The sequence below is a fragment of the Equus przewalskii genome, chromosome 4, assembly GCF_037783145.1.
Source record: "Equus przewalskii isolate Varuska chromosome 4, EquPr2, whole genome shotgun sequence".
Lineage (NCBI taxonomy): Eukaryota > Metazoa > Chordata > Mammalia > Perissodactyla > Equidae > Equus > Equus przewalskii.
The window spans coordinates 49,859,379-49,886,092 of record NC_091834.1 but is presented as its reverse complement, the minus strand read 5'-3'; the positions used below and the strand labels follow the sequence as shown (position 1 = coordinate 49,886,092).

General features: G+C 34.5%; 1 protein-coding gene across 1 annotated transcript in view; it reads right to left on the bottom strand.

Moving 5' to 3' along the window:
- Positions 1–4,779: 4,779 nt before the first annotated feature.
- Positions 4,780–26,714, bottom strand: part of AHR (aryl hydrocarbon receptor) — a 47,249-nt gene continuing 25,314 nt past the window's right edge. The window contains exons 3-11 of the mRNA XM_070615836.1: positions 24,936–25,039; positions 20,586–20,675; positions 18,319–18,442; positions 17,496–17,626; positions 15,850–16,052; positions 14,712–14,821; positions 13,912–14,053; positions 9,369–10,602; positions 4,780–7,379 (exon numbers count right to left, since the gene is read on the bottom strand). Coding sequence (XP_070471937.1) covers positions 7,242–7,379; positions 9,369–10,602; positions 13,912–14,053; positions 14,712–14,821; positions 15,850–16,052; positions 17,496–17,626; positions 18,319–18,442; positions 20,586–20,675; positions 24,936–25,039 — 2,276 coding nt within the window. The 3' untranslated portion in view covers positions 4,780–7,241. The remainder of the gene's footprint in view (positions 7,380–9,368; positions 10,603–13,911; positions 14,054–14,711; positions 14,822–15,849; positions 16,053–17,495; positions 17,627–18,318; positions 18,443–20,585; positions 20,676–24,935; positions 25,040–26,714) is intronic.

Here is a 26,714-nt window from a genome sequence, read left to right as displayed (position 1 = left end):
ACAAGCGCCTCTCCTGTCTCCACTAAGAAGTCTTTTTCTCCCTTAGTCTGCCTTTTCTTGCTGTGAGTTGGTAGATCATTCTAGCTGAGTTCCTAAATATAACTTCAGCCTAAAGTGTCTCGGATTGTAAGTGTGGAAGCAAATGATTCCACTGTCCCGTGGCACTGACTACTGGGGTGACAGAGAGGGACAGATGTGGGCATTGGGGTTTGGGCTACTGGAAGCATGGGGATGGGGCGTTAACAAAATTGATAGGAAAATCACTAGATTCAGGAGGGAAAATTATCCACTCAGTTTTGCTGAAGGACAATTTAAGTGCTAGTATTTTTTATTTTAACAAATGTACTATACTACGTGTTGTATAAAATATACCATTGAAAATCTGGGCAGGGAACTCAGATGAGAGATTAGGCTGCATACTGAGTTACACACAATAATATGATTAGGTGAGACTATTAGGAGAGACAGGTACAGAGAGGGAAGGAAAGAGGACACAGAACCTTTAAAAAAGTCCATCTTTAGTGTTACAGAAGGTGAGGGACCAAGAATAATTGGAAATCAGGAAAATAATTAGGAGAGTACAATGTTACAGAAACCAGGGTAAGAAAGTATCAAGGAAGGTAGATTTCTTGACTTAATAGAATGTTTGTCCACATAAAATTGGTAATAGTTAAATGCAGACTGTGAAGGTTTAAAAAATAAGAGGTCAGTAAGGAAGTAAAGAGAGCAAGTGTTAGCCAACTGCTCTATTCAGATGTATAACAACAAAAGAAAAAGAAAGGAAAAAGAAGAAAAAATCTGAAGTGGTAGTTTGATTTATTTTCCTTAGAGGAGAATGGATTGTGCTTGTATGCTGAAGAAACCATTGCATTCAATGACTGAAGATGCAGGAAAAAGACAGAACTAAGAAAAATCTGAGAGGATAACTGAGAGAAAAAACCATAAAAGTCAAAAAGTAGAAAACTGAAGATGATGTTAGACAGTTTCAGTCAAGTTGGAGATAATGTCATTGCAGAGTGAGATGAGGATACTCCAGGGGTGGTGGTGGGTGGAGATGAGAAAGATGGGTTAACGAGAACAGAAGTCCACTGACCTCTTACATAAAAGAAATCTAGAGGTAGGCAGATAAGGGTTAGTTTGGTGGCTCCAAGTCATGAGGGACCCTGGGCCATCCTATTTTTGCTTCATCATCCTAGTTTATGGCCTCTGTCTTCATGGTTCAAGATAGCTGCTGGAGCTCTATCCACCACATCCACATGTGCTGGCATGTGAGGAAAAGCAGAAAGGCAAAAAAAAAGGCTCCTCCCAGATACATTAGGTCTCTTTAAGCAGCCTTCCTGGAAGTACCACACACAAGTTTTGCTCTCATATATTTGGCCAGAACATACATTAGCCACGCCTATCCACAAAGGCGGCTGGAAAACACAGTCTTTTTATCCTCAGCGTGACCAGAGAAAAGTTAGGGTTCACTTAATAAAAAGGAAAGGAAAATGATATTGGTGTAGGTAATTGTCAGTCTCTGCCATAAACATGGTAAAAGTTTGAGGTGAGGTTAATTATTTCAGTTTTGCCACTTTTTCTAGCAAGACTGCTTATTAAGAAAAGAAAGTTTTGGCAAGGCTATGGCTTAGAGTGGCAGTTACCAATAAGGAACTGAGCAACTCCAGAATAAAAGCAAAAATATTGCTGAAATCCTAATACTGAGGTCCAGGCTAGTGGCCTGAAAAAGAACAACATGCACCAAGGTTCTGGAGATCCTAACAAAGGTGAAGAGCTAGCTGAACAAAGGAGAAAGGATTGGGAAAGTGGAAAGAAGAGGCTGTGATTAGAAGAGGAAATTTCAAGTTGACAGAAGTCAGGCAATTACAAATGCTCAGTCTGAGGGTTAGCTGTACTTAACTGGAATGGAAAAATAGGTTATTATAGTTAATGTATAGGAGCTATGGAAACAAGGCTAGAAAGGCTTTGAAAAGAATGATGTCAGGAGAACAAAGTGGAAAGGAACATTGAACTGGTGACTAAAAACCAAGCTATTCATCAAATCAACAGAAACAGAATGAGGAGGGTTGGTGTCAATGTACAGATTTGCCTCTGACTGAAAAGAGATTGTTTAGATATCACAGAGAAATAGTAATGGCAGACATTTATTGAGTACTTGCTATGTGGCAATCAACAAATTATGTATTTTTTAATATAAAAATGATTGTAAATAAACTTTTGGAATAGTTGTAGATTTACATAAAAGTTGTAAAGATATAGAGTTCATTTATTCCCTTCATGTTCCTGTAACATTAATGTCTTACGTAACCATGGTCCATTGGTCAAAACTAGGAAAGTAACATTGGTACAATATTATTAAACTAAACTTTATTTGGATTTCTGCAGTTTTTCCACTAATGCCCTTTTTCTATGGCAGGATGCAACCCAGAATCCCATGTCTCCTTAGCCTCTTCTGATCTGTAACAATGTCTTGGTCTGTTTTTCATGACCTTGACGCTTTAAAGAGTACTTGCAGGAATTTTGTGAAATGCCCCTTAATTTGGGTTTGTCTGATATTTTTCTCATGTTAGACTGGGGTTACGTGTTTGTCAGGATACTAGAGCTGAGGTGTGCTTGTCATAGCATCCTATCAGGAGGACATACTATCGTGATTATTATTGGTGACGTTAACCTTGAGCACTCAGTTAAAGTAGTGCTTGCCAGATTTCCACAACATGAAATTATGTTTTCCCTCTCCGTACTCTATTCTTTGGAAGCAAGTCACCGAGCGCAGCCCACACTGAAGGGGAGGAGTATTAACCTCCATCTGTTGGAGGGTGTAGTATCTACAAGTATTTGCCCCTTCTCCCTCATTTATTTATTCAATTATTTATTTACATCAGGATGGGCCCATGCATATTTATTTTCCTATTTCGTTTGTGATTCAATGCTATCATTATTTATTTTGTTACTCAAATTGTTCAACTTTTGGCCATTGGGAACTAAGTGTTTGTACATAGATTATTTATTGAATCCTCCAACGACCCAGTAAGGCAGGTATTACCATTATCCTTATTTTGTAGAAAAGGAAACTCAGGCTTAGAGTACGAAACCTTCCCAATGATTCATCTTCTATGTGTTGAAGCCAGGAGTCTGACTCGAGAGACTGTGTGCTTAGCTTTTCTATGCTGCTCCCAAAAGGAAAGGATGCTGTACAAATGTCAGAGATAAGGTGTCTTTTTAACTCACCTCTCTTTAGAGGCGAGATAAAAGGTTTTGAGGGGATTCATCTTAAAGGTGTAGTAGTTGTAAAGGGATGACCTTCCAAGGGGACAGTATGTAGAGAAAGAACCACAAATGGTGAGAACTAAGCCTGTGGACAGGTGGGAGGAGAAGAAAAAAGCTAAAAATGGAAAGTGAAGGGTGCAGGACAACTAATATCATGCAAGCTATGGGCAGTAAAAAGTTCACTGAGGGTGCAATCAATTTGGTTGTAGGGCCACAGAGAATCAGCCTATGGTTAAGAAGGGAGTAAAGAGAACTTCCACAAAGCAGTATAACAGAAGAGTGGAAAACAAAGCCAGATTTCAGGAAATCAAAAATTGTTTTAGAGAAAGGAAGTAATTTAATAAGAAAAGGGATGCAGGATCAAGTAAGTTTTTTACAGGATGGAGAGAAACCTTCACACAGTGAAGCCTATGGAGGACGAGAGAAAAGACTCTGGAGAAGGGGGACGGAGAAGCCAAGTGCAGAACTGGAAAGGAAGGATGTTATTCTTGGAGTTCGGGGAAACTCACCTCCTCACATTCGAGGTGAGCCTGAGACCAACGATAGTGGTACTGTTGAAGTACGGATGCACTTAGGATGTGTTCTGGGTTTTTGATGGTCTCAATTTTCTTAGTAAAACTGGAAGCAAGGTCCTGTGTACACACTGGGAGAAGAATTAGAGAGGTATTACCTAGTCCTGTGAGTAGCTAACATCCCTGGGTCAGTGTTGGGCAGGCTTGGTGAAAAGAGGGCAAGCTGAAGTCATTCATGGTGACAGAAGCCATTTGACTGAGTGAAAGCAGAGATCAGAAATACAATTATCTGGATTTTTACTTGTTTTCAGATCAAATAGTTAAAATTACATATTTTATGTGCATTTTAGACGCAAGACGGTCTTTCCAAAATGTTCAGAACTAAGTATGATGCTAACTTGCTATGTTTCTATTGGGTTGAGAAAAATATCTAATGATTGTAAGGATAAACATAAAATTAATGTGAAAATACTTGCTACTAGAATGAAACTTTGTTTTTCTCAGGAATCCTTCTTCAACAATTTTAATTGCACAATTCTTGGTGAGTGTCTAGCAGTGATGAATTTAACGCCAAAGGCTTAACATGTCATACTTGTTAGAGAGAGAGCATAGGTTTGGGCAATAATTTTTCTAATCTAAGCACAAACTATAACTAATGGTTGTTTTCAAAATTCCTAATAAATATTCTTAAAATGTTATCTATGGAAATGGAATTTTGATTTTAATCTGAGATACTAACATCATTACAACACTGAAAACACAAGGTTTAACAGTCCATTTCAGAAGCATTTTATCTATGAAGCTATTGGAAGTGTTTTTTATATTCAAGTAACGGCCAAAATATCCAGAGGAAGAACTTTATAAGAAGTTTCTGAATTACTGACTTAACATGTCCTTAAATATTACACATTGCCTTAAAGTAAAATAGCTAAAATACTATACCACAAATACTAATTTCCTTTACAGGACCATAAAGAAGAATTTACATTAAAACATATTATTCATACTTGGTGATTATTTTATTACCATATATTATTGTATACAATTTTGTTTGATAATAAGGATGAGTCATATTTTAAACAAAAATGTACGCATGGCATATGTAACATTTTGAAAGAAAGCGAAAAGCCATGAAAACATTTACCAAAAATTTAGTAATACTAAAAAAACATTGGGTTTGTGCATAGTAATGATGGAGAGCTTCATAATACATCAGAATACTGGTAGATCTTCAGATACTGTAAGAATCACCTGGTACAGGGAAAGTTCAAAACAGACACAGCCATAGCTTTAGAAGTGCACATCATCTAAGAATCAATCTCTCAATACAGCAGTACGCAAAGCTGTCTTTGTTTGGCACTTAGCAATACAGACAAAGGTGTATTTGGTTTAATGTGATTTTATTATTCTTAGATAAATTTACTTCTTTTATATAGATAAAAATATACAATATTGCTTAAAAATTTTTAATTTTATAATAAGTGTATAATTGATTGTCATCATATTCACAATTTAAAAAGCCTATTTTTACACTAAACAATTCATCCAATAACCTGTGGGAAAGACTTAAAAAAATGGTTTATATGAAGACTTTTAATGAAAGGTTTAAATGTAAAAATGGTATATTAATCTAGATACTGGTCTAAATATCTAGTGACACCTCATGCTGGAAACAAATTATGAAATGTTTTAGACAAATTTGTTTTCTCCAATACTTAAATTGATTCTACAGATTTAATATTTTGACTAAAAATGCAGAGAACTGACATATTTTGTCTGAAGTCACTTTTATATACATTAATTTACTAAAAAAAAGAAAAGAAATGACAAATGTATTTTAATACTACATCTCAGTTTGGGATCCCATCAAGTTTTTATATAATGCATGCAAAACGTGTCTGTGCCCTCAGACCTCATATTTGAATGAAAGAATGACAGCCGGTGGCACTTTCCTTTTAAATCACCTGAGGACAGTGATTAATTTGCCTTACTGATAATAAAGGTCATTCTATTATGAAAACAACCTAATGTTTGAAATTAAGAGAATGCATGGTTCTCTTTTTCTTAGTATCACTTAAAAGCAGTTGGACTCATTATTTGACTTCTTAGAAAGACTGATAAAAGTATGTAAAACCCAAACAAATTATTTACGTGCATATATAAGGTATGGACTATTTTTAAACAAAAAATTGAAAATATTTTACAAATAATTTTGTTCATTATAAACTATACAATGCACCATTCATTTCACTCATAACAATACTTTCCACCAAACACTGCTATATTCAATCTTAACACTCCTCAAATATGAGAAAAACAGTTTCCACTCTACTAAGTGAAATTTATAAAGTCAACATACTATATCTTAAAAGATAATAGATCTAAAACAGTTTTTAAAGAATTTATCGACACTGAAATCGGTGCTTTGTTTAAAGACCAGAAACAAAGCTGCTTCTCTTCATTGCAAGTTGGTAAGCTGCCTTTCATGGCAGAGTTTTCACACTGTAACATTCAACTATCATGATGGAGACTTCAGGAAAGGGAAATAGTGGTCTCTCTCTTCCAAAAACACTGTTGAAATTTTAGTGCTGTTGTCTTAATATTTATATAATAATTAAGAAATAATTTGGAAAGACATTTTATACTTTCAAAGTTTTTCAAAATAAGGCACATGGAAACACTTAAAGTCTAGAAGCAACTAGATGTAATAAATAATTACCTTTTCAATCATTATTTGTCCTTTACCTGAAGAAAGTGGGTGAGTGCAGTTAAAACATGCTTGGATTAATAAAAATGACTGAATTTAAGAAATACAAATAATATTTGTGTGCAGAATGTTATTAATTTAAAAAAGGAAAAGTATATTTCATATAAAATATACATCCTACAGTGTTATAGGTAGGAAAAACTGTGAGGCACTTACATTAACAATGGAAGAGGAAAGTATTGAGATTACCTTTTTACAAAAGCACCAAACTACTTATTTTAACATCTGAGATAAAAGCAGAAGCTGAAAATATAAGGAGATAGTTTAGTTTCGTAACTTTGTATTTGGAGGACTAAGAATTCAGAAATTAACAACTCAAAGTATTTCATTTTTATTATGACAGAAACTCCCATAGAGAAAACTGTATTGAGTTTTCTTATTTAGAAGAGTCATAAAACTTCCCTGAATCAGCTCTGTATATTTTGCGGTGCTCAGAAGAACGTCAAATGCAGACGGTATCCCACTCCTCTGTGGCAGCACACTTTCTATTTTAACAACTGTAGTATACGTAATTTTGACATTATGTTTTTAACTCCTTTTCAAAAAACATTAAAATTTGGTTTGGAATAACAGTGAACACATTCATCAATGCCTCCATGTGAACTTGCTGATGTCCAACATCGACAGTTTTATTACTCTGTAATCTTTTGCAAACTAATTTAATACAAAAAACAAGGTGAAAATTGGGCTTAGAATTACAGGAATCCACCAGATGTCAAATCGGGGAAAGGTGTGGCTTCTGACGGATGATGAAGGGGCTGAAGATGTGTGGCAGTCTGAGTGTTATTCAATTCAGCTGGATAGGTTTCATTTAAAACTCCTCCATTCTGAAACTGAAAACAAAAATAGGAATGCAATTTATTAGAATGAATCTTTCAAATATCTTAAGCCATTAAATAATAAAACATTTAAAAAATCTCATCTGGCATGTTTTTAACTTCAAATTCCACAATGAATGGCAACTTTGTCAAGTCTTTAAATGGAAGGTAATATTATTTGCCCAGAGAATAGCAGGTTTTAAATAAATTACTCTCATCAATCATAACACAATGCATGCCAGCAATTCTCTTTAAATATATTGTCTAGAGCAGTGCTGTTCAATAGAAATGTAACGTGAGCCACACATGTAATTTTACTTTTTCTAGTAGCCACATTAAAAAGTACAAGTTAAATTAATTTTAATAATATATTTTACTTAACCTAATATAGCCAAAATTTATCATTTCAACATGAAATCAATAAAAAAAATTTCGCTTTTTTTCAAATTAAGCCTTCAAAACTGGTGTGTATTTTACACTTACAGCACATCTGAATTGGGACTAGCTACATTTCAAGTGCTCGGGAGGCACATGTGGACTGCCTACCCTGAGGGAATACACAGGTCTACAGAATTAGAGTGTAATTCTAATTATTACCTTATCTTATTATTCATAAAGAAATAATACAAAGTAGCAGGGGAAAAAACACTGTAAAGAACTCATGTGCTAATGCAAGCCCCGTTCAAAATGTAACTTTACTTAATTAACTTCTCTACAATTTCCTTTCCTCAAGAGTATATATGTTAGGTTACCTACCCATGCTTACTTCATGCAATGTTGTAAGACAGACTGTAAATGAATATTAAATTTTAACATAATTGAAGGATGTCAAGAATGAGGATAAGAAAACTCTTCTCTGCCATTTTCTATTAAAAAGCTCATATACAATCAGACAAACCGAATGATATGAAAAAAGCCAGACAAAAACAATTAAGGATAAAGACTCAAGTAAGATTTTTAAATTACTATCCTCTAATACACAGTAAACAGATAACAATGAATTATAGCCAGGATTTTCTTCAAAATTAAAATATACTTTAAAATGAACTAAATATCTTCTAATGGAAAAGCATAAATGAAACATGATATATTCATGAGTGGTCATAGACAGCAAATATCATCACTGTTAATTTTTTTAAGTGATTCTTTTTGCTAGATTTTGTTAAAATATGCTTGCTGCTAGAAGGGTTCTGATGACATGTTTAAACAATAAAAATACAATATCAAACTTGAGTCCTATGATGGAAAGCCAGCTGAGGTATCTTTTTTTCAGAATGCCAGAAAAGGGGCCGACTCCGTGGCCGAGTGGTTAAGTCTGCACGCTTTGCTTCAATGGCCCAGGGTTTCACTGGTTCGGATGCTGGGCGCGGACCTAGCACCACTCATCAGGCCATGCTGAGGTGGCGTCCCACGTAATACAACTAGAAGGGCCTACAATTAAGATATACAACTATGTGCTGGGGGTGCTCTGGGGAGAAGAAGAAGAAAAAAAACAATGACAGAAAAAAACTTCCACCTTAAAAGATAAAATGAGGATCTGGGAGATAACATGGAAGGACTGCCAGAGGACAGTGACCAGCCGAGGACTGAATTCTGGACATCAAGGACAAACTACACACAAAACAACTGAGCTTTGAAGAAATTATTTGTAAAAATTCAAATATATTTCTGAAGTCCGAATTTTTAAAAGGCCATAACATTTTAAAGAATCAACCATAAACCAAAGTCTCTATGCTAAACAATACACTTCACTAATTTCACCTGGTAACTGAAGGACATATTCATGTTGCTTTCATGATATACTTGAATTAATAACAGCCTGGAAAAATACTGGCTTTATATATTAAAAAAAAGGCAGGAGTCACAGACAATTAGAAATGCTCTCTAACAGGTACACTGCAGATAATAAAATCACTCACTAGCATAAAAAATTTGTAACTCATGTCTATTTACAATGTAAGAAGACAGACTGACAGGGTTTATTCAAGTTGATGGAACCCTTACCTTGTTTAAAAATGCCTGTGGGCCTGGCAGTGCTGGACCGTACTGGACCTGAGGCACGTGCACCACATCTGAGTACATGGACACGGCCCCGGCATAACATGTCTGAGGAGTTACTACAGCTGACTGTGGATTTAGTCCATGCTTTTGGTTTTCAGGAACTTGTAAACATGGAACAAAATCTTCTAAATTAGAAGAAGTAGTAGGGTATGGGGATGATTCAAAATTCCCCATGGGAAAGTCTAACTGCGTACCCTCGGAATGTTGTGGTAATACAGACTGAGGACAGGGAATAAAGTTCTGTGTATAAGGCATAGCATCAATCTCAGGTTTGTAGGCAAACTCTTGATTGCTCCCGGTTAAGTCTGAAAAGACATTATACTGTTGTAGGTCTTGCTGAGGACAACTGAAAGGCACAGATTGGTTAGAGTTCCAATTTGCAAACATGCCATTAACTTGCATGTGCTTTATTTTCTGACACAGTTGCTGCTGCTGCTCCACTGCTGTGTGCTTTTGATGGTGCTGTAGCTGCTGCTGCTGTTCTAACTGTAGCTGCTCCTGTACCATACAGCTTGAGTTCAGAGCCATGGATTGTTGCTGTTGGTAACCTGGACACACTAAGGTAGACTTATTTAAAGAATCTTGGACGTATGTCAGGATTTCATCTGTTATGTCAATGTCTCTCAAGTCCTCCTCTCCAGAAAAGTCAGTTCTGAAAAATTCCTCATTCTGCTGCATGTGTCTGATATCTTCAAAATCAATGCCTAGGTGTTTCATAATGCTGTACAAGTCACTATTTTTATTATCTTGAAAGAGCTCTGCATGACCTCCAGAGAGTGTCGGGTTCATTTCCTGAGCCTGACCAATTTGCTCACGTTTCAGGATATTATCATTTCCCATTGGTGCAATATTGTTTTGCCAATTATTGCATTCATTCATAGATTCATTAAAAAAATTTCTTTCGAAAGGTACACTACTTGCAGCAGGATAAAGATAAACAGACTCATCTTGTTGCATCATGGCACCCAGGATGGAACTGGGATTGAGAGAATCCTGATTTAGAGTTGATTTGGTTGCAGAATCTCTTCCACTAGCACCATTTTTACTTCTTAGTGGTAAGGGATCCATCACGGGAGGAAAAGGGCTGGCTAGCTCATACAACACAGCTTCTCCAGTGGCAAACATAAAAGGCAACTTCAAACTTCGTTTTCGTAAATGCTCTGCTCCTTCCTCATCTCTAAAATTGTGTATAAGAAAAAGTTTGCATACATTAAAAAGAGTTTTATCAAAAATTTTTAAATATTAAAGAAATACACTATTTTGACAAATTTTTCTGATGACTGGTGCTATAAAACTTTTTTTCAGACAAACAAATGTAAATGATTTAGAATCTGTCCAAAAATTTTGTACAGTCATTCCATGCTCAGTTTACATCCCTGATGTCCTGCAGAAAAATAAATTCTTTCTGGAATAAAGACCTAAATAACAGAAACGAACTGTAAGAGAATTTAGGAATCTGAGTGGGAGAGGCGTGTCTCAAAAAAACATAAAACCCAGAAGCTATAAAGGAAAAGATTGGCATAATTGACAATATAAAAATTAAACATTTTTGTATTGTGAAAAGAATTCATAAATCAAGACATGGAGAAAATATTTCTAATACATATATTTATAATTTCATATATATATAACTTAATATCCATAATAGATAAAGAAGTTCAATGAATTGAAGAGAGAGGCAAACGACTCAATAGAAAAACAGGCAAACAACATGAACTGGCAGTTCACAGAAGAAACATGTCCTAGAACAATATAAAAAGATGCCTTGCCTTCTTAGTAATAAGAAGATAAAACCACCTCTCTTAGTAACGAATAGAACAAGCAAATAAAAAAACAAGAATAAATGTACAAAACTGCAAACAACACAATAGATAAACTAGACCACTGATATATAAAGCACAGCATACGGAGAACATACATTCTTGACAAAAGCACACGGGATATTTTACCAACACTGACCATATGTTAGATCATAAATAAGCTACCATAAATTTCAAAGGACTAAAATTATTCAGAACGTTCTCTAACTTCAGTGGAATTAAGCTAAAAGTCAGTAACAAAAAGACAACTAGAAAAATCCCTAACATCAAAAAGTACAGTAACACTATGTTTCTAAATAATTCATGAATTAAAAAATCAAAATTAGCAAATATTTTCACGTGAATGATAAAAATAAAACATATTAAAACATGAAGGTTGTAGTTAAAGTTGTTCTGAAAGGGAAATTAGTAGCTTAAAAATATATTTTTTTAGATTTTGATATGTTAAAAAAAGAAAAAGTTGAGAAAATATCAAATTATACCCAAACAGAGTAGAAGGAAGAAAATAATGAGCAGACATAAATGAAATGGAAAACAAATGTACAACAGGAAAAATCAACAAACCAAAAGTTGGATCTGTGAGAAAACTAATCACATTAATGGCCTTCTAGCAATATGAAGAGAGAGGGCACAGATTTCTAACATCAGGAAATGTTTCTTAAAAGAACATCACTACAGATCTTATACAGTAAAAAGAAAATAAGACGATAAAGGAGAAAAATCATCATGATGTCAATGTATGCAGAGGAAGTATTTGATAAAATTCAATACCCATTTATGATCAAACATTTAGTAAACCAGAGAGAAGGGAACCTTTTAAATCTTAAAAAAAACCCCAGTATTTATGAAAATAACAAAAAACAAAACACTACTACAAACATCATACTTAATGGTAAAATATTAAAGCCATTCCCCTTAAGGTGGGAATAAGACAAAGATGAAATGTGATATCATTATTTCTATTTCATTGTACTGAGGGCCTAGCCAGAGCAATAGGGGAAAATAAAACAAAACCCTCTAAAATGTGTAAAGATTAAAATTTAAAAAATTATTTGCAATCAACACGGTATGTAGTAAAAAATCTTGAAGAATACAGTCACCTTATTAGAATTAATAAGTGAATCTTGTAAGGTCATTGGATACAAGTTAATATTAAAAAATCAACTATTTCTATATAATAGCAATGAACAGTTAGAAATTACAAAATATATACACCATTTAAAACAGCATCACAAAACATCAAATATCTAAGAATAAAATTAATAAAAGCTGTACAAGACTCAGGTAAGAAAACTACAACCCATTATTGAGATAAAGACATAGATATATACATACCCATGTACCCATATGTATATGCACGTAAGTGTATATATACAATCACCATGTTCACGGATTGAAAGATTCAATATTATAAAGATGTTAATTCTCCCAAAATGTAATCCCATTCAAAATCCCAACAATTTTCTAGTGGGAATTGACAACTGGTTTCTAAAATGTATATGGAAATATAAAGGGTAAAGACAACAAAGACATTGAAATTCTCAAAGATTTTGTTTACTTTGGTTCAGGCATCAATTTAAATGGAGACTGCAGCCAAGAAATCAAGAGAACACTGAGACTTGGAAGGGCAGCAATGGAAGAATTAAGAAAGATCATCAAGTGTAAGGAAGTGCCATCAGAGACTAAGGCCAAGATTATCCACACCCTGGTATTCCCAATTACTATGTATGGGTGTGAAAGCTGGACAGTGAAGCAGGCTAACTGACAGGAAGAAAAGGCCATAGGCATGAGTCTACAGAAGCTGACTGAGGCTGAGTAGGACTATTGAGGACGGGACATTGTGGACATCACTCTTTCATGGCGTTTCCAGGAGTCAGAGCAGACTTGACAGCATGTAACAACAACAAAGAAGAGCCAAGACCATCTTGAAGGAGAACAACAAAAATCTTAAACAAATAAAATGGGAGGCATACACTCAGATCTTAAGACTTATTATAAAGATAGAGTAATTAAGACAATGTGCTGTTGGTGTAAAAATAGACAACTAGACCCATGGAACATACGTGAGTCCAAAAACAGAACCACAGATCAATTCCCCGACCAACATGCAGTGCAGTGGGGAAAAGGCCTTTTCCATAAATGTTACTGGTCAACTGCATATACACATAAGGGAAAAAAGATTAATGTTGATCCTTATATCAAGCCACACACAAAAGTCAATTCTCCAGAGTAGAGAAAACATTTGCAACACAAATATTTGACAAAATAGTAATTTCCAGAATATATAGGAAACTTAAAAGTCACTGCTTGCTTAGAAAACACAGGCCAAACAAAGCACTGTTCTATTTTTATTTTATTTTACAGATGGGATTAGCTTTTCATCTCTCCTTCATACACCCAGGATAAACCCCGGATCTTCCTTGATTACTGTCTCACCGTAGCTCTACATATTTAGTTCTTCGATAAAGTTTGTCAATCCCATCTTCTCAATGGCCTTCACCTATGCTTTCTTCTTTCTTATAGATATTACTTTAACTTTTCAAGTTTTATTTCCAGAGTAAATTCTCTTAGATTGTATTTTTAAGTTTTCACGTAAGAGGATTTATAAAACAAACTGTTATTAAAAGAAAAAACAAAAACATGAAACATTCTGTCTTTGTGCTTACGTTAGAGGTCTCTGAGTTGCAATGATATAATCTGGTCTTCCGTTTTTATAAACTAAGCGTGCGTTAGATTGGACCCAGGCCCATCGATTTTCTTTGGTAAGAAGCCTGAACACTGTCATGCCACTCTCTCCAGTCTTAATCACTAAAATAAAATAAAAAATTAAATTATCAAACCCCAAATCAACGTATTCAAGAAAATCTCTGAAACAAAGCCCCTCTGACATATTTCTGAATGTATTTCATTCATCACCAAAGATAATCGATATCTTGACAACTTTTAAACACAGTATATTAATATGCATAGAAATAGTTCTTTAGAATTATTTTTTCCTATTTCAGACAATTTATTATTTAAAAGGTGGGAACATTAAGTCAGTCAGACAATTCTAGTAACACATGAAAGTACAAAGAGTATAGAGTTTGGGGAGAAAAGAAAAATCATTTTCATTTTAAAAAGGGAATATTTCCTATAGCTTAATATTTTACTACACAATTTTAAAGTATAATCCAGATTAACACAGATTTATGAGTCAATCATGATGCCATTAAAAACCTCCTGAGCAAAACATAAGACAAAAACACTCATTTTCCCAGTAATTAAACTACTATATATTTCTCTGTGGCAGCTGTAGAGCCGTTAATGAATAAAGTTTGTAACACAGATTAATCATAATGTATGATGCTGAGTAGAAGTTTATCCAAATAGTTTCCTTAGACACAGAACATTATGTAATAATCTGAAACATGTACTAGAGTATATGCTGTTGTTACAGACACATTCTTCAGGAACTACAACTTACTCCGGAGATGGTACTCAGCGCAATAAAGCATATCAGCAGCATGAACGAACTGGTATCCTGATCCTCTCATGCACAGCTCTGCTTCAGTATAGCCTAAAATAATGGTTCCTCTGTTTAAAAAAAACAAGTAAAATAAGAATGAAATGAAAATCTTTCATAAATGTAGTAACCAATATAAATTCACTGGTTAAATGCTATTTTCTGTGCTATTTTACTTGACATTCAGAATTTCACATCAGCAGGTAGAAATAATTAACCACTTTTATGTAATTGCTCTCTTTTGCTTATGGTTGCAAATTTCAGTTTTACACTATTTTCTTCTCCTGAATGAAGACCATGTAAATTAGTATGGCTAAAGAGGAATTTAATAGAGTAGATTATGTAGGTAAAACAAAATATTTAATAAAAATCTAGAAAGCTTGTACTCCATTTTGAGGACCGGGTAATGCAAACCTGCCTGCATTTCCATATTAGAAAGGAGAAAAGCAATGGTATGTTTTGATATGATACAAATGCTAATATCACAGTCTACTTCATAATTTTCTGAAAGTTACTAAACTTCTAGGGCTAAAAATCAAACAAAGTTTGTACAATTTAAAAATGTAAAACAAACCAACAATAAATGGCATCAGGAAACCAAATCTTACTAATATAAGCATATCATCTTTATGATACAGAAATCGTGGCAAGTATTGTGAAACATTACAAAATAAGATGATTTGTGAGTCTGATGAAATTATTTTATTTTAAAAGGCTACATTAAAAGAGTAGGAATAATGGGGCTGGCCCCGTGGCCGAGTGGTTACGTTCGCGCGCTCCGCTGCAGGCGGCCCAGTGTTTCGTTAGTTCGAATCCTGGGCACGGACATGGCACTGCTCACCAGACCATGCTGAGGCAGCATCCCACATGCCACAACTAGAAGAACCCACAACGAAGAATACACAACTACGTACCGGGGGGCTTTGGGGAGAAAAAGGAAAAAATAAAAAAATCTTTAAAAAAAAAAAAAGAGTAGGAATAATAGCTAATATGATAATAAACAATATTATAATCTACACTATATGTTTTACATGCTAAGAGAGACTTACTGCAACACAACACACATTTGATGAAATTAAACTGAAGAAGTGTTACTTACTTGGCATCACAACCAATAGGTGTAAAGTCTAGTTTGTGTTTGGTTCTAAAGATGAAATTTTTGGTCCGAATTTCAAGGATGGATGGTGGCTGAAGTGGAGTAGCTATTGCAAACAAAGCCAACTGAGGTGGAAGTATTGATCCATCTTTCCCTTTCTTGTTTTGTCCATGAAGATACTTTAACCTCCCTTGGAAATTCATTGCCTTAAAAAACCAAAAACAGTTTATTAAAACTAACACTTTAAAATTGTTCCTTTTTAAAAGGCTCATTTATGTCATTTCCAGTGTTCTTGATCATTCCATAAAAGCTCCTGAGGCTGACAAATCCTAGTTCCATTCCTTTCTACAAAGGAAGTCCACTGAAGCCATCTCGAAAAGGAGTATGAGGACCACTCCTTGCTTTTTTAATGGTCACAACGAGAATACCTATATCATTTTAGGAGCCTGCAATTAACTGCCCTATCATTCACACCCAGCACAGCTCCGGGCACACTGGGCACTCAATACATATTTCCTGAATGAATGAATGGTGATAAAGTCATCAAGTATACATTAATTTTCAAGTGTACTATGAGCCATATTTTATAGCTCACAGTGTATTTCATAACTCATGGTAACCTTTTATACAGAGAAAACATACAATTTTATTAAAACACTAAAATGAATCATGAAATCATGAAAAGAATGCAGAACTCTATTAAAGTAAAAATAAAGAATAATTTTAGAATACAAGAAACAAAGACAATTTAAATACGAACATGATCAATTTAGTTGCTTAAAACAGTATTAACCACGCCAAGGGATAAATCTGACATCAATATAATAGCAGCACAAGGAAGAAAAGACTCAATTACACAAAGAAATTCCATCACAGAAATACATACTAATTGATCATTGGTACTAGCAAAACTATCTCAAAGCACAATCCTAACTCTGGGTCAGCAAAATTACCTTCAGGAATAAACCAACAAAAATCATTGTTTGCTATTGTTTAATTTAAGATTTGATTATCTGTTTTAAAATTCCTGATAATTTATAAAATTAATATGCAACATGCTTTGTATTCTCTTCTCCTGTGCCTGATGGAGTGCACTATTTTAAGGATACAGACAGTCGAGAGGATGGACCATCTCCACTCTTAAGTATCCTGTCTAAGTTGCTCCCTGGTTATACTACTCAGGTGTTCAGACTACGTAGCAGCATCTCAAACCAGACGATTCTGCAATCATGAATATACAATCATTTCTCTATTTGGCAGTTATTCTAGCCTTGTGGAAAAGGCCATGATCACTTTTCCATCTAGCAGGCATTAAATCCAGAGGGTAAGCTTCTGCTGCTAAAGCAAGGCTACATAGTTCTCTGTCTTATACCTAACAAGTCTTAAAAATAGGCCAAATACAAGATTCCATGTTATTTCACTCCGTCTTCATTACTGCATCCTAAAGGATAGAGATTTTGAGTTATGGAAGATATTATAAAACCTGAGATAATGATTTTTAAAAAGTTACTTTCCTTTATCAAATTATTTGATAAAGTAGATTTTTAAAACCAAACACAAATATAACCAAAGGAAATTGGTTTCACTTTTCTTTTTTATTTTCTAAAACTTAATAGTAAATTCCAGTATCCTAAGATTTTGCACCTTACCAGAAAACCAGATGAGTTATCCAGCAGACACCTTAGTCGGCAGACAAAGCACCGCTCCATAAAAGAAGAGTTTTCTGGAGGAAGCTGCTCTGGGTTGTAATAGACTGCTGGCTGTGGGAGGCCATTAGCTTCTGCAGAAATAATAGCAACACAAATTTACTTTCCATTTGGCTATAAAATTAAGTGTTTAAAATAGCAGAAATCTATGCTAATTTCTAAACTGGAGCCCGTGTTCTGAATACAAAAAAACAGTCGTTTTCAGAAAAGGAGCTAATGAAAAGAACCTAAAACACTGAATATCACTTGTACTACATAGAATTTTTACCTACTCAGTTTGTTTTTATTTCTACTGAGCTATCACTATCAACAATTTCCATATTTTCTAATGTGTTTTTTTCTTTTTAACACTTTCACAGACATCTGAAAATACTACATGCATGCAAACGTATTTTTTACTTGCCCATGCTAGTTTGCTTTTTTATTTGGTGCATTTTAAATACAGAACAATTTATACACACTCCAGTATCAACCTTATACACTCTTTCCCATCTTTCACAACAGTATAAGAGTTATTTTTATAAAATATATTACTGAGTATGGCGACACCCTCTCGCCTGAAGTTCACTGATGGCTGTCATCTGTCAAAACATTCCTTCGGTCATCAGGCTCTCTGTGACCTGGCTCTGGTCTACAGCTACAGATTCGTGTCCTTCCTCTTCTTCCCAGCCTTCACTGTGGAGTTCTATGCCCCTAAATGTCATTCGTCTCTTTTCACAGAGTTATATTAAAAAATCACCATGGCCACCTGTTTAAACATTCTTACCATCAATTCTTTGTCCAGAGTCTGTACACTGCGAGGGGCTTAATGCCCAGTGTAGCTGACGCTGAAACTCAGCTCGGTCTTCAGTATGGATAAGTTCATACACACTCTGATGTATGACATCAGACTAAAGAAAAAAGATACAGGGAAATTTTTAAAAAGCAATGATTTAAAAAACTGTGGATTACCAAAGTAATTTCAAAACCTAGCTAGATTAGTGGGTGCTTGTTAGTTGTGAAGAATGCAATCAAATGACTGCAAAGCTCTCCAGTGATCCAGCACAGGAAATGCTGGCCAGAGACCAGCACTGTAACAGACCCAAAAATTATTTGCCATTACTCCCCTATGTGAGTGCTCTTCGGTCATGTCACCTCTCCATTCCTTAATTGTAACACAGTAAGTTCTGCTTATTTTTATCCATTTACTGAGCATTTAAATCTTACTTCACAAAACCTTGTCTGAACATCCAGTCGTCTTTGACTTCTCTAGGCTTCATAGTATTATGTATTTCCTTCACTGTTCTCTAATAATTTCCTTTACATTAAATTTTTACTTCTGATAAATTCCCTAAGAGTAAGGGATTATGCCTTCACCAGGTCAGAATCTTTCCTCAAACCCCTTGCCTCTCAGCATTTACTATAGTGCTGAGCTCGTAGCCCTCAAACCAGAATTTTTCTAACTTTTTTAATTGCAACTCAGGCTAAGAAACACATTTTCCATCCATCACATGTGTGCATACACATTCATATACACAACCGGAAAAAGTTTCACAAAATATTTTTTGTGTGTGATGATATTGTATATTTGATTCCATTCTAAACAACTAAAAAGAATGGTTGATGGTGATCCACCATATCAATTTCATTACCCACTAATGAGTCACAACTAGGCATTTTAAAAAATTGTGCCTTAAACCACACCAACGTCAGATATGAGTGGTTTCTTAAAGACCATCCAGGCTAAGTGCATATATGAGGAAAAAAATAGATTGAGAAATAGCCAATCTGTTTGATTTCTTAGTTGTTATGAATCACACTATCAAATAATGATTAAGACAGTTATGTAATTAATTTTCAAACAGGCTTTTCAATGGATATTAGTATATTTTCTTTAAAATTCAAAAAGACTGAAAGTTAGGCTTTGTGACCGTAGTCAAATTCTACTACTTTAGCGAACTAAACTTAAACCTCCCTATGAACTTAATCTTCTAGCATTAAACCACCTCTCTGCCATCCCCGACAGAACTGCCAGAGTTATCATCTGAAACACAGATCGGAGCACACACATTCCCCTAACAAAAACACCCTTTAGTGGCTTCCATTGTGTATATAACATAGTTTAAACTTCAGTCTATATACCAGTGTAGACAGTGCTATTCAAATCAGCAGCCTTGGCATCACTTGTGAGCTTGTTAGAAATGCAAATTCATGGGCCCCACTCCCACCTACTGAACCAGAATGTCTAAGGAAGAGGCCCAAAGATTTTATGAAGTTTTATCAAGTTCTTCAGGTGATTCCGATGCACACTGGAATTTAAGAACTATGGATACATAAGAACAGCTGGCATCCAAATGTACTTACAAACTGTTCTCAAGTCATATCACATGTTCTTATCCCTCAAATACACCAAATACCTTACCTCCATTTCTTCACCATCCACTCAATAATGTTAAACCAGATTGGCTCACATCCTTTAAGGACTTCCAGAATACTGCCGACAGTACTTAGATCTTTTCCTCCCTGTGTTCCCTCCACAACAGTCCACCCATCTAAATCCTACACTTTCTTTAGGTTAGCTTAACTGCCACTTCCTTCAGGAAAGCTTCCATAATCCACATAAATCAGAATTAAAGGAATAAGCTTTAGTATTTTGCTTGTCCCTTTACATATCACCTCATTTGTTTGATGGCTGTCATATGCCCTTCAGTATCTATAATTAATTTGATGGCAAATGTTCCCTTGTCTACCCGCATCTGAACCCCATCCGCCCCTTACCTGAAAGTTCCTTATATATAAGAGTTCCTTAATAAGTGAAAGAAGAAACACAATATCCATGCATCACACAACATTTAAGGAAATTATAATCCAGTAAATTAATAGTATAAAAATATATAGCTGCAAATACATAATTTTTATTCTACAGCATATATATTTTAATTGATATTTTACATATGTAAATGACTAATTGCATCCCTAAAGAATAAGATATATAAAAAGTAGAAATTTAATTTCCTAAAAAAATTTAAAATGAGCTAAGGAAAATATACTTACCTGCTGAAACCCTAGGTAATCTTGTATAGTAGAAGAAGCATAAAAGACCAAAGCATCTGTAGTGACAACCAGCACAAAGCCATTCAGAGCCTACAAGGAAAAAGTTATAAAATTAGTAATGCGACTAAATAACCATACTGTCACTAATAAATATTGACTTCAGTTAAAGGTGCTTCTTTCACTGCTGAAAAATCTTCTCTTTAAAATGATTAAAATAATTATACCTCATAAGCACAGACATCCCACCTACCCGTGGAGTGAGAGGAATCTATTTCCACCTTTTGATTTGGCTAAGGAAAAGCTCACTGCTGAATTTAATGCTCAATTCACAATAACTTTAATAGAAAATTGGTTTCTTCATCATGCTTCAGATTTTGTTTTAAATGTATTCTACATGTTTTTTAAACAGAAGCTTTATAAACATCACTTACTATAATCTGTCACACTGCTTTTTAGAGGAAGATAGTGTGTAAAGATGCTATTAGATCGTTAGAAATCTGATAGGAGAAAATCTTTGTGCAAAGACAGTTCAAGCACTGATAAAACAGGAAACCTGATACTCTCAAAGTATTATAAAACATTTATAAACTTGTTATCAGAAGATAAAATACACATATATGGACTATACATAAAACACATCTAATAAACACATAATACAAATATACACAAGTCAGACGATATATAACAAATGTAGTCCATTTAAATTTAATAAAATTACTGATATATTTAGGTTTAAAGCTATCATTTTATATGTCCTATTTCTATTTGTTCCATCCGTACTTCTTTTTCTTTCCATTTTGCCTGCTTTGGGCCAATTATTTTTTATTTCTTTTTCTTTCCTTCTTTCAGTTTGGAAGTTAAACTCTCTTCTTCTATTCTTTTAGTGGTTATTCAAATCCAATGTTAATCTCTCTCTGTTCTTAGATAACAAAAGTATTTAGATCACTTGAAACATGTATTGTTATCACATATTTTAATTCTGTAGGCCCTCACTATTTTCTGCTTGAGTTCAACTCAGTACTTGATCTATTCTTTGCTATGTGATCATGACTAAACCCTTCTGAGACTCTCTTCTTCAAGTAAAAGGAGACATGGTACCTTCTAGTATAAGAACAATACAGCTGGGAGTTTGACAGATTTGGACTAGATTCCTATCTCAGTCTCTTACCAGCTGTGTAGCTTTGGTTAAGTTATTTACCCCTTCAAGCTTTAGTGTTATCATTTGAAAAACAGGCACTTTATCAGGTGGATATCATAACTATGTCTCATCTAACTCAGTGCCTGGCACAGAGTTGGCACTTAACTAGTGTAAAGCACCATTACTATAATGTAAGGTTGTGGAAAGGAGCAAATAAAGATTTCCACATCTGTGCTTTGTGAACTATAAAGAAGTCTAAAAATGACAGCAATTAGTTTAGTCAACAGTTTAAGTAAACTATCACGTACCAAACAGGACCCATACTAAATACTGGGATTCAGGAATTAACAAGATATTGCCCCTGTGCTATCGATGCTCACACAGTCTAACAGACACTCTCATTATTAGATGAGGTAAATGAAATACAGCGACTGTCTTCCTTTTCACTCTAATCCCTTTCACCTTCAAGATCCTTTGTCTATACTTCTGAGAACTGCAATACAAAAACAACAAATAGCACCTACTATTTAATGGCTACATTTCTACATATTTTTATGTATTCAAGTGTTTTAATTTCCCAAACAATCCTTTGAGGGGGTAGGTGCCATTTCCAGTTTTACAATCAAGGAATCTGAGGAAATGAACTGTATAGTAACTTGTCCAAAGTCACACAGGTAAGAAAAAGCTGAGCCAGGAGGTAGCCTCAGGCTGGCTCTGAAGGCTGCCCACCTAACTATCATGATCTGCTGCCTTTATGCATATTGCTCACCAACTGCTGCGGGACTGCAACTCTTCCAATCACAACTGGGCTCTAAGGCGCTTGATTTCAGAGATCACACCTCATATTACCCGGCAATTTCCCCAGCAAGAAGAATGCGGGTGACTCGCCAGGAACTTATACGTTAATGATTAACACTTCCAAAATGGAATAGTCTTAAATTTTAGTTGGCAGTAATAGTATTTTCCTATTTTTGTATTGTTTCACCCTGAAAACACATTCTTTCTAGAGAACAGTATCCACTGATTACATGCATATGACTTTGTAGAGTACCAAGCTTTTTCAAACAGTGAAGCGGATTTAGTGCTTTCCAATAAGCTCATTATGCCAGAAGACACAAAGATAATTTAAGGCACAATATCAAACCCTTCCAGACAAATGTTAATTGTCAGAAATAAAACAAAAAGCCTTTCCAAAGAATATATGCATACCAATTTTATGTATATCTCAAATGATCTTACATACCATGTGGAACAAGGTTATTACTTATACTGTATTATCTCAGTAAATTAACAGAGAAATTAACATGGTGATTACATATTAATAAAAGATTATCACTGTTTAGTCTTAGTCACAAAGATTTGCCCTACCTAGCTGAAATCATGTTGAGGCTGACTTACTATTTGTTATAAGAAGTAAACTGCCATTGATACTGTTATTTACAATTTCAACTGCTATTAACTCAAAAATGAAGCTGCCGATTTTAATAAGCACAGCATTAAACAGCAGCAGACATGTTTAAATATATAAAAATAAGCATTTGAAGGAAATAATAAAGATACAAAACGTCATTTTTATTATAAAATAGTAAATTTAAGCTAATCTAGAGAGTAAATTTTTTAAATTTTTAATAAAATATTTTGTAACAGTTTCTTCAGGTGTGTCCTTTGTTAAAACCAAAGGAAAAGATTTCTCATCAAAAGTTTCAAGCCAAGTGGTATGCTCTATCTCTGGAAATATCCTCTGCATCTTAGGGGTAATTGGTTGATAACCACATGCTAAAATTATAGAGTAAGATGCCATTATGGCAACTATATATAATGAAATATGCCATTTTTTCATGTCTGCAATGCTTTCGGTCATCTGCTTCATAAGCGACAACAGAAAAACATGGTCCTGAGCAAACCATATTGTATGTGATGCTGCCTATTGCAGAGTCATCTACAAATGGTACCCAATATAATTCATAACAGGTGCATTTATTTTAAATACATAAATGTTTCTAATTTTCAGATAATTAAAATGACACTAGTTTGGCATTAGTATTATTCTTATTCTGTGTTCTTGAAATAGGTTATGTTTACAATTTGTCTAAATACTCTGAGAAAAATAAAAACCACTGGCCCATAATTTAAACCAGTTAACTGAGTGTCAAAAATTCCATATTTGTCTATTTTCACTTGAAATAAAGAATTTATTTACTACTTTACTACATATCCCAAGATGTGTGTTTAGTCACATTAAGTGGCAATTATTAGAATGTTTTACTATGACCTGAATATGAAGTCTTTATGTTTCAGCTAATATATAAAGATCCTCAGCCGAGGGCAGAAGAAGGACTCATGCTTGAATATATTTAATTTGTTTAACATAATGGAAGCAAAAGTTAATTTTCACTATCAGGAATTGGAACACAGTTACAAAATTATAATAAAAAATGTTATAAATTGTTAGGTTACACTTAAGCATTTATTGAATGGACTAATGGAGTTACTAAAACTTGTGGCTACTTTTTGACAAATGGTTCTAAGAACTAAGTTCTTCACTCAGTTAACTGGGTGGAATTGAAAATTATAACATAATAGCAACAGCACATATCTTCATTGCATCCTTCTTCAACAAAATAAGTACCCGAGAATTTTAACTGAGAATCAAGCATCATATTAGTTCTAAGAGAAAGAAATAGAGTAAAAGAAGATTTACAATATTTTTAGACAAGTCTACTACAAACCCTCCAAGTTCTAAAGCATAAAAATAGGGCTTACAATTGCTGAGAAAATCTGCAGCATGTTGATAAGTCACACATGGCAGCTAAAGGACAATGCAGTTACGAGAACACGTTGAAAAAAATAAAATTCAGGTTAAGACTTTCAAACTATTAAATAAATATAATTAACTACTTTAATAGAGCTATATTACTGAAAAAGTAAATATAAATCCAATGTCTTAAATGAAAACTTTTAAAATAATCTAGGAGTTTTTGCTATTTAAAGAAATACAACAGAGAAACTGATAACTAGACTTTTAACTAATCTACTTCATAAAATTCCATTTTTTGGTGTACCAGCATTAACACCACCATTGCAGTTCAGATGAAAGCGGCATGAAACATTGGGTAAGTTCTAAATAAACTGGAAATAATTAAAAGACTGATTAATTAATTTCCCATTTACAATTCCCCTTATTATATGAAATTATATTTACTAAAACTTACCTGTAATAAGAATTCTCCTTCTTGCAAGTTCAGGCCTTCTCTGAATTTTGTTCTACAGTTATCCTGGACTCCATTTCTGTCAGCTGGGGAGGATTTTAATGCAACTATGGAAAAAAGGGGAAACAATGATACAGTAGGTAGTTTTTAATAAGGAATTTCAAAGGGCTATAATGGAAAACCTCTATACACCAAACAAACAGACAATTTGAAATACTGGTGTCTACTGGTACTATAATGACTAAGTAGATAATCTTTTGTCAATGAGTGGTTTCCCAAGTCAGCTGGCAGATTCTTAAAAATAATTTTTGATGAATTCACTATATGATTTTTGGCACATAACTTACAAGTTTCAAAGAATTGCATGGCGCTGCTATAAACACTCCTCCCATTCCTATCTACTTATGTAAGAGAATAAGCTTCCTCAGAACTTAACCTATGAAAAAGTTGCGGGTTTTTTTTTTTCTTTTGGTGAGGAAGATTCACTCTGAGCTAACATCCGTGCCAATCTTCCTCTACTTTGTATGTAGGCTGTCTCCACAGCATGACTGAAGAGTGGAGTATGTCCACACCGGGATCTGAACCTGAGAACCCAGGCCACTGAAAGGGAGCATGCAGAACTTTAACCACTCAGCCATGGGGCCAGCCCCTAAAAATGATTTTAATATCTATACATTATTTATCTAAACATCAGTGAACTAGTGGTGATGAGGAGAAAGAATCAACCGTATGCCTTACTAAGAGATGTATTTCCTTTCAGTTTAGAATCCTTTGTCTAGTTTTAGGGTAAAAAACTATTAGTGTTGTTATTAGGTTCATGTAAAATTTATAAATCAACTCATGGAGAATTAATATCTTTATGCTGTTGAATCACTGTTCAAGAACATGTGTTTTTCCATTTGCTCAAGTCTGTATTTTTTGTGTCGCTACAGTGTTTTAAAGGTGTGCACTGAAATGATTTGCACATTCATTTTTGTGTTTGTTCTCAGGTATTACATCTTGCAAAGTGACTTCTCTTTCATTATTACCTTCTAACTGCTTGTGGATTACATATACGAAGGAAAGTCCGGCTGCACGGTGGGATGCTTCCTACTGGATGGAGGCAGCATGCTGTAATGCTCTCTCTCTTCTCCTCCCCTGCCTTCCTATCTCCCTCCCTCATCACGTGTGTGTGGGGGTGTGGGTGTATATCTGTAGTCTGAGAGGCAACATAGCTGAAAAGAAATAATAATAGCTACCATTTACTTACTTAGAATTTTTCCAAGCACTCTCAAAGATTATCTCACTTAAAAGCACGTGATTACTGGCATCTCACAGCACTGAGTTCAAATCTCAGCTCTGCCATTTAGTAAACGTGTGAGCTCTTTGAGCTTGTCTCCTAACACATGAAGTGGTAACTGAAAAAACCACCAACCAACAAAAAGCCATCCTGCAGGGTTGTTGAGAAGAATCCTGAGAACATATGTGAAGTTCCTGGCATACAGCAGCTCAGGAGTAGTTCACTAAATGGTAGCTTTAATTAGTAGCACTCTTTCCCAGAGCTCATGGTCTGCCTTGTTACAAAGTATAACCTTTGAGATAGAATTACACTATCTTCCATTTTTCTGATCTCTTTTTAACCCCTGATATTTAAAAGAAACCATTAAATGAAAGTGACTTTGAGATTCCTTTTAAGATTTATTTCATTCGATTTTTGTGTGAGAAAGATCATCCGGCTCAGTGAAAAACTGGAGATTTACTAAAATCCAGATTTTCTCTCGGTTTGAGCAAAGCGTCACATAT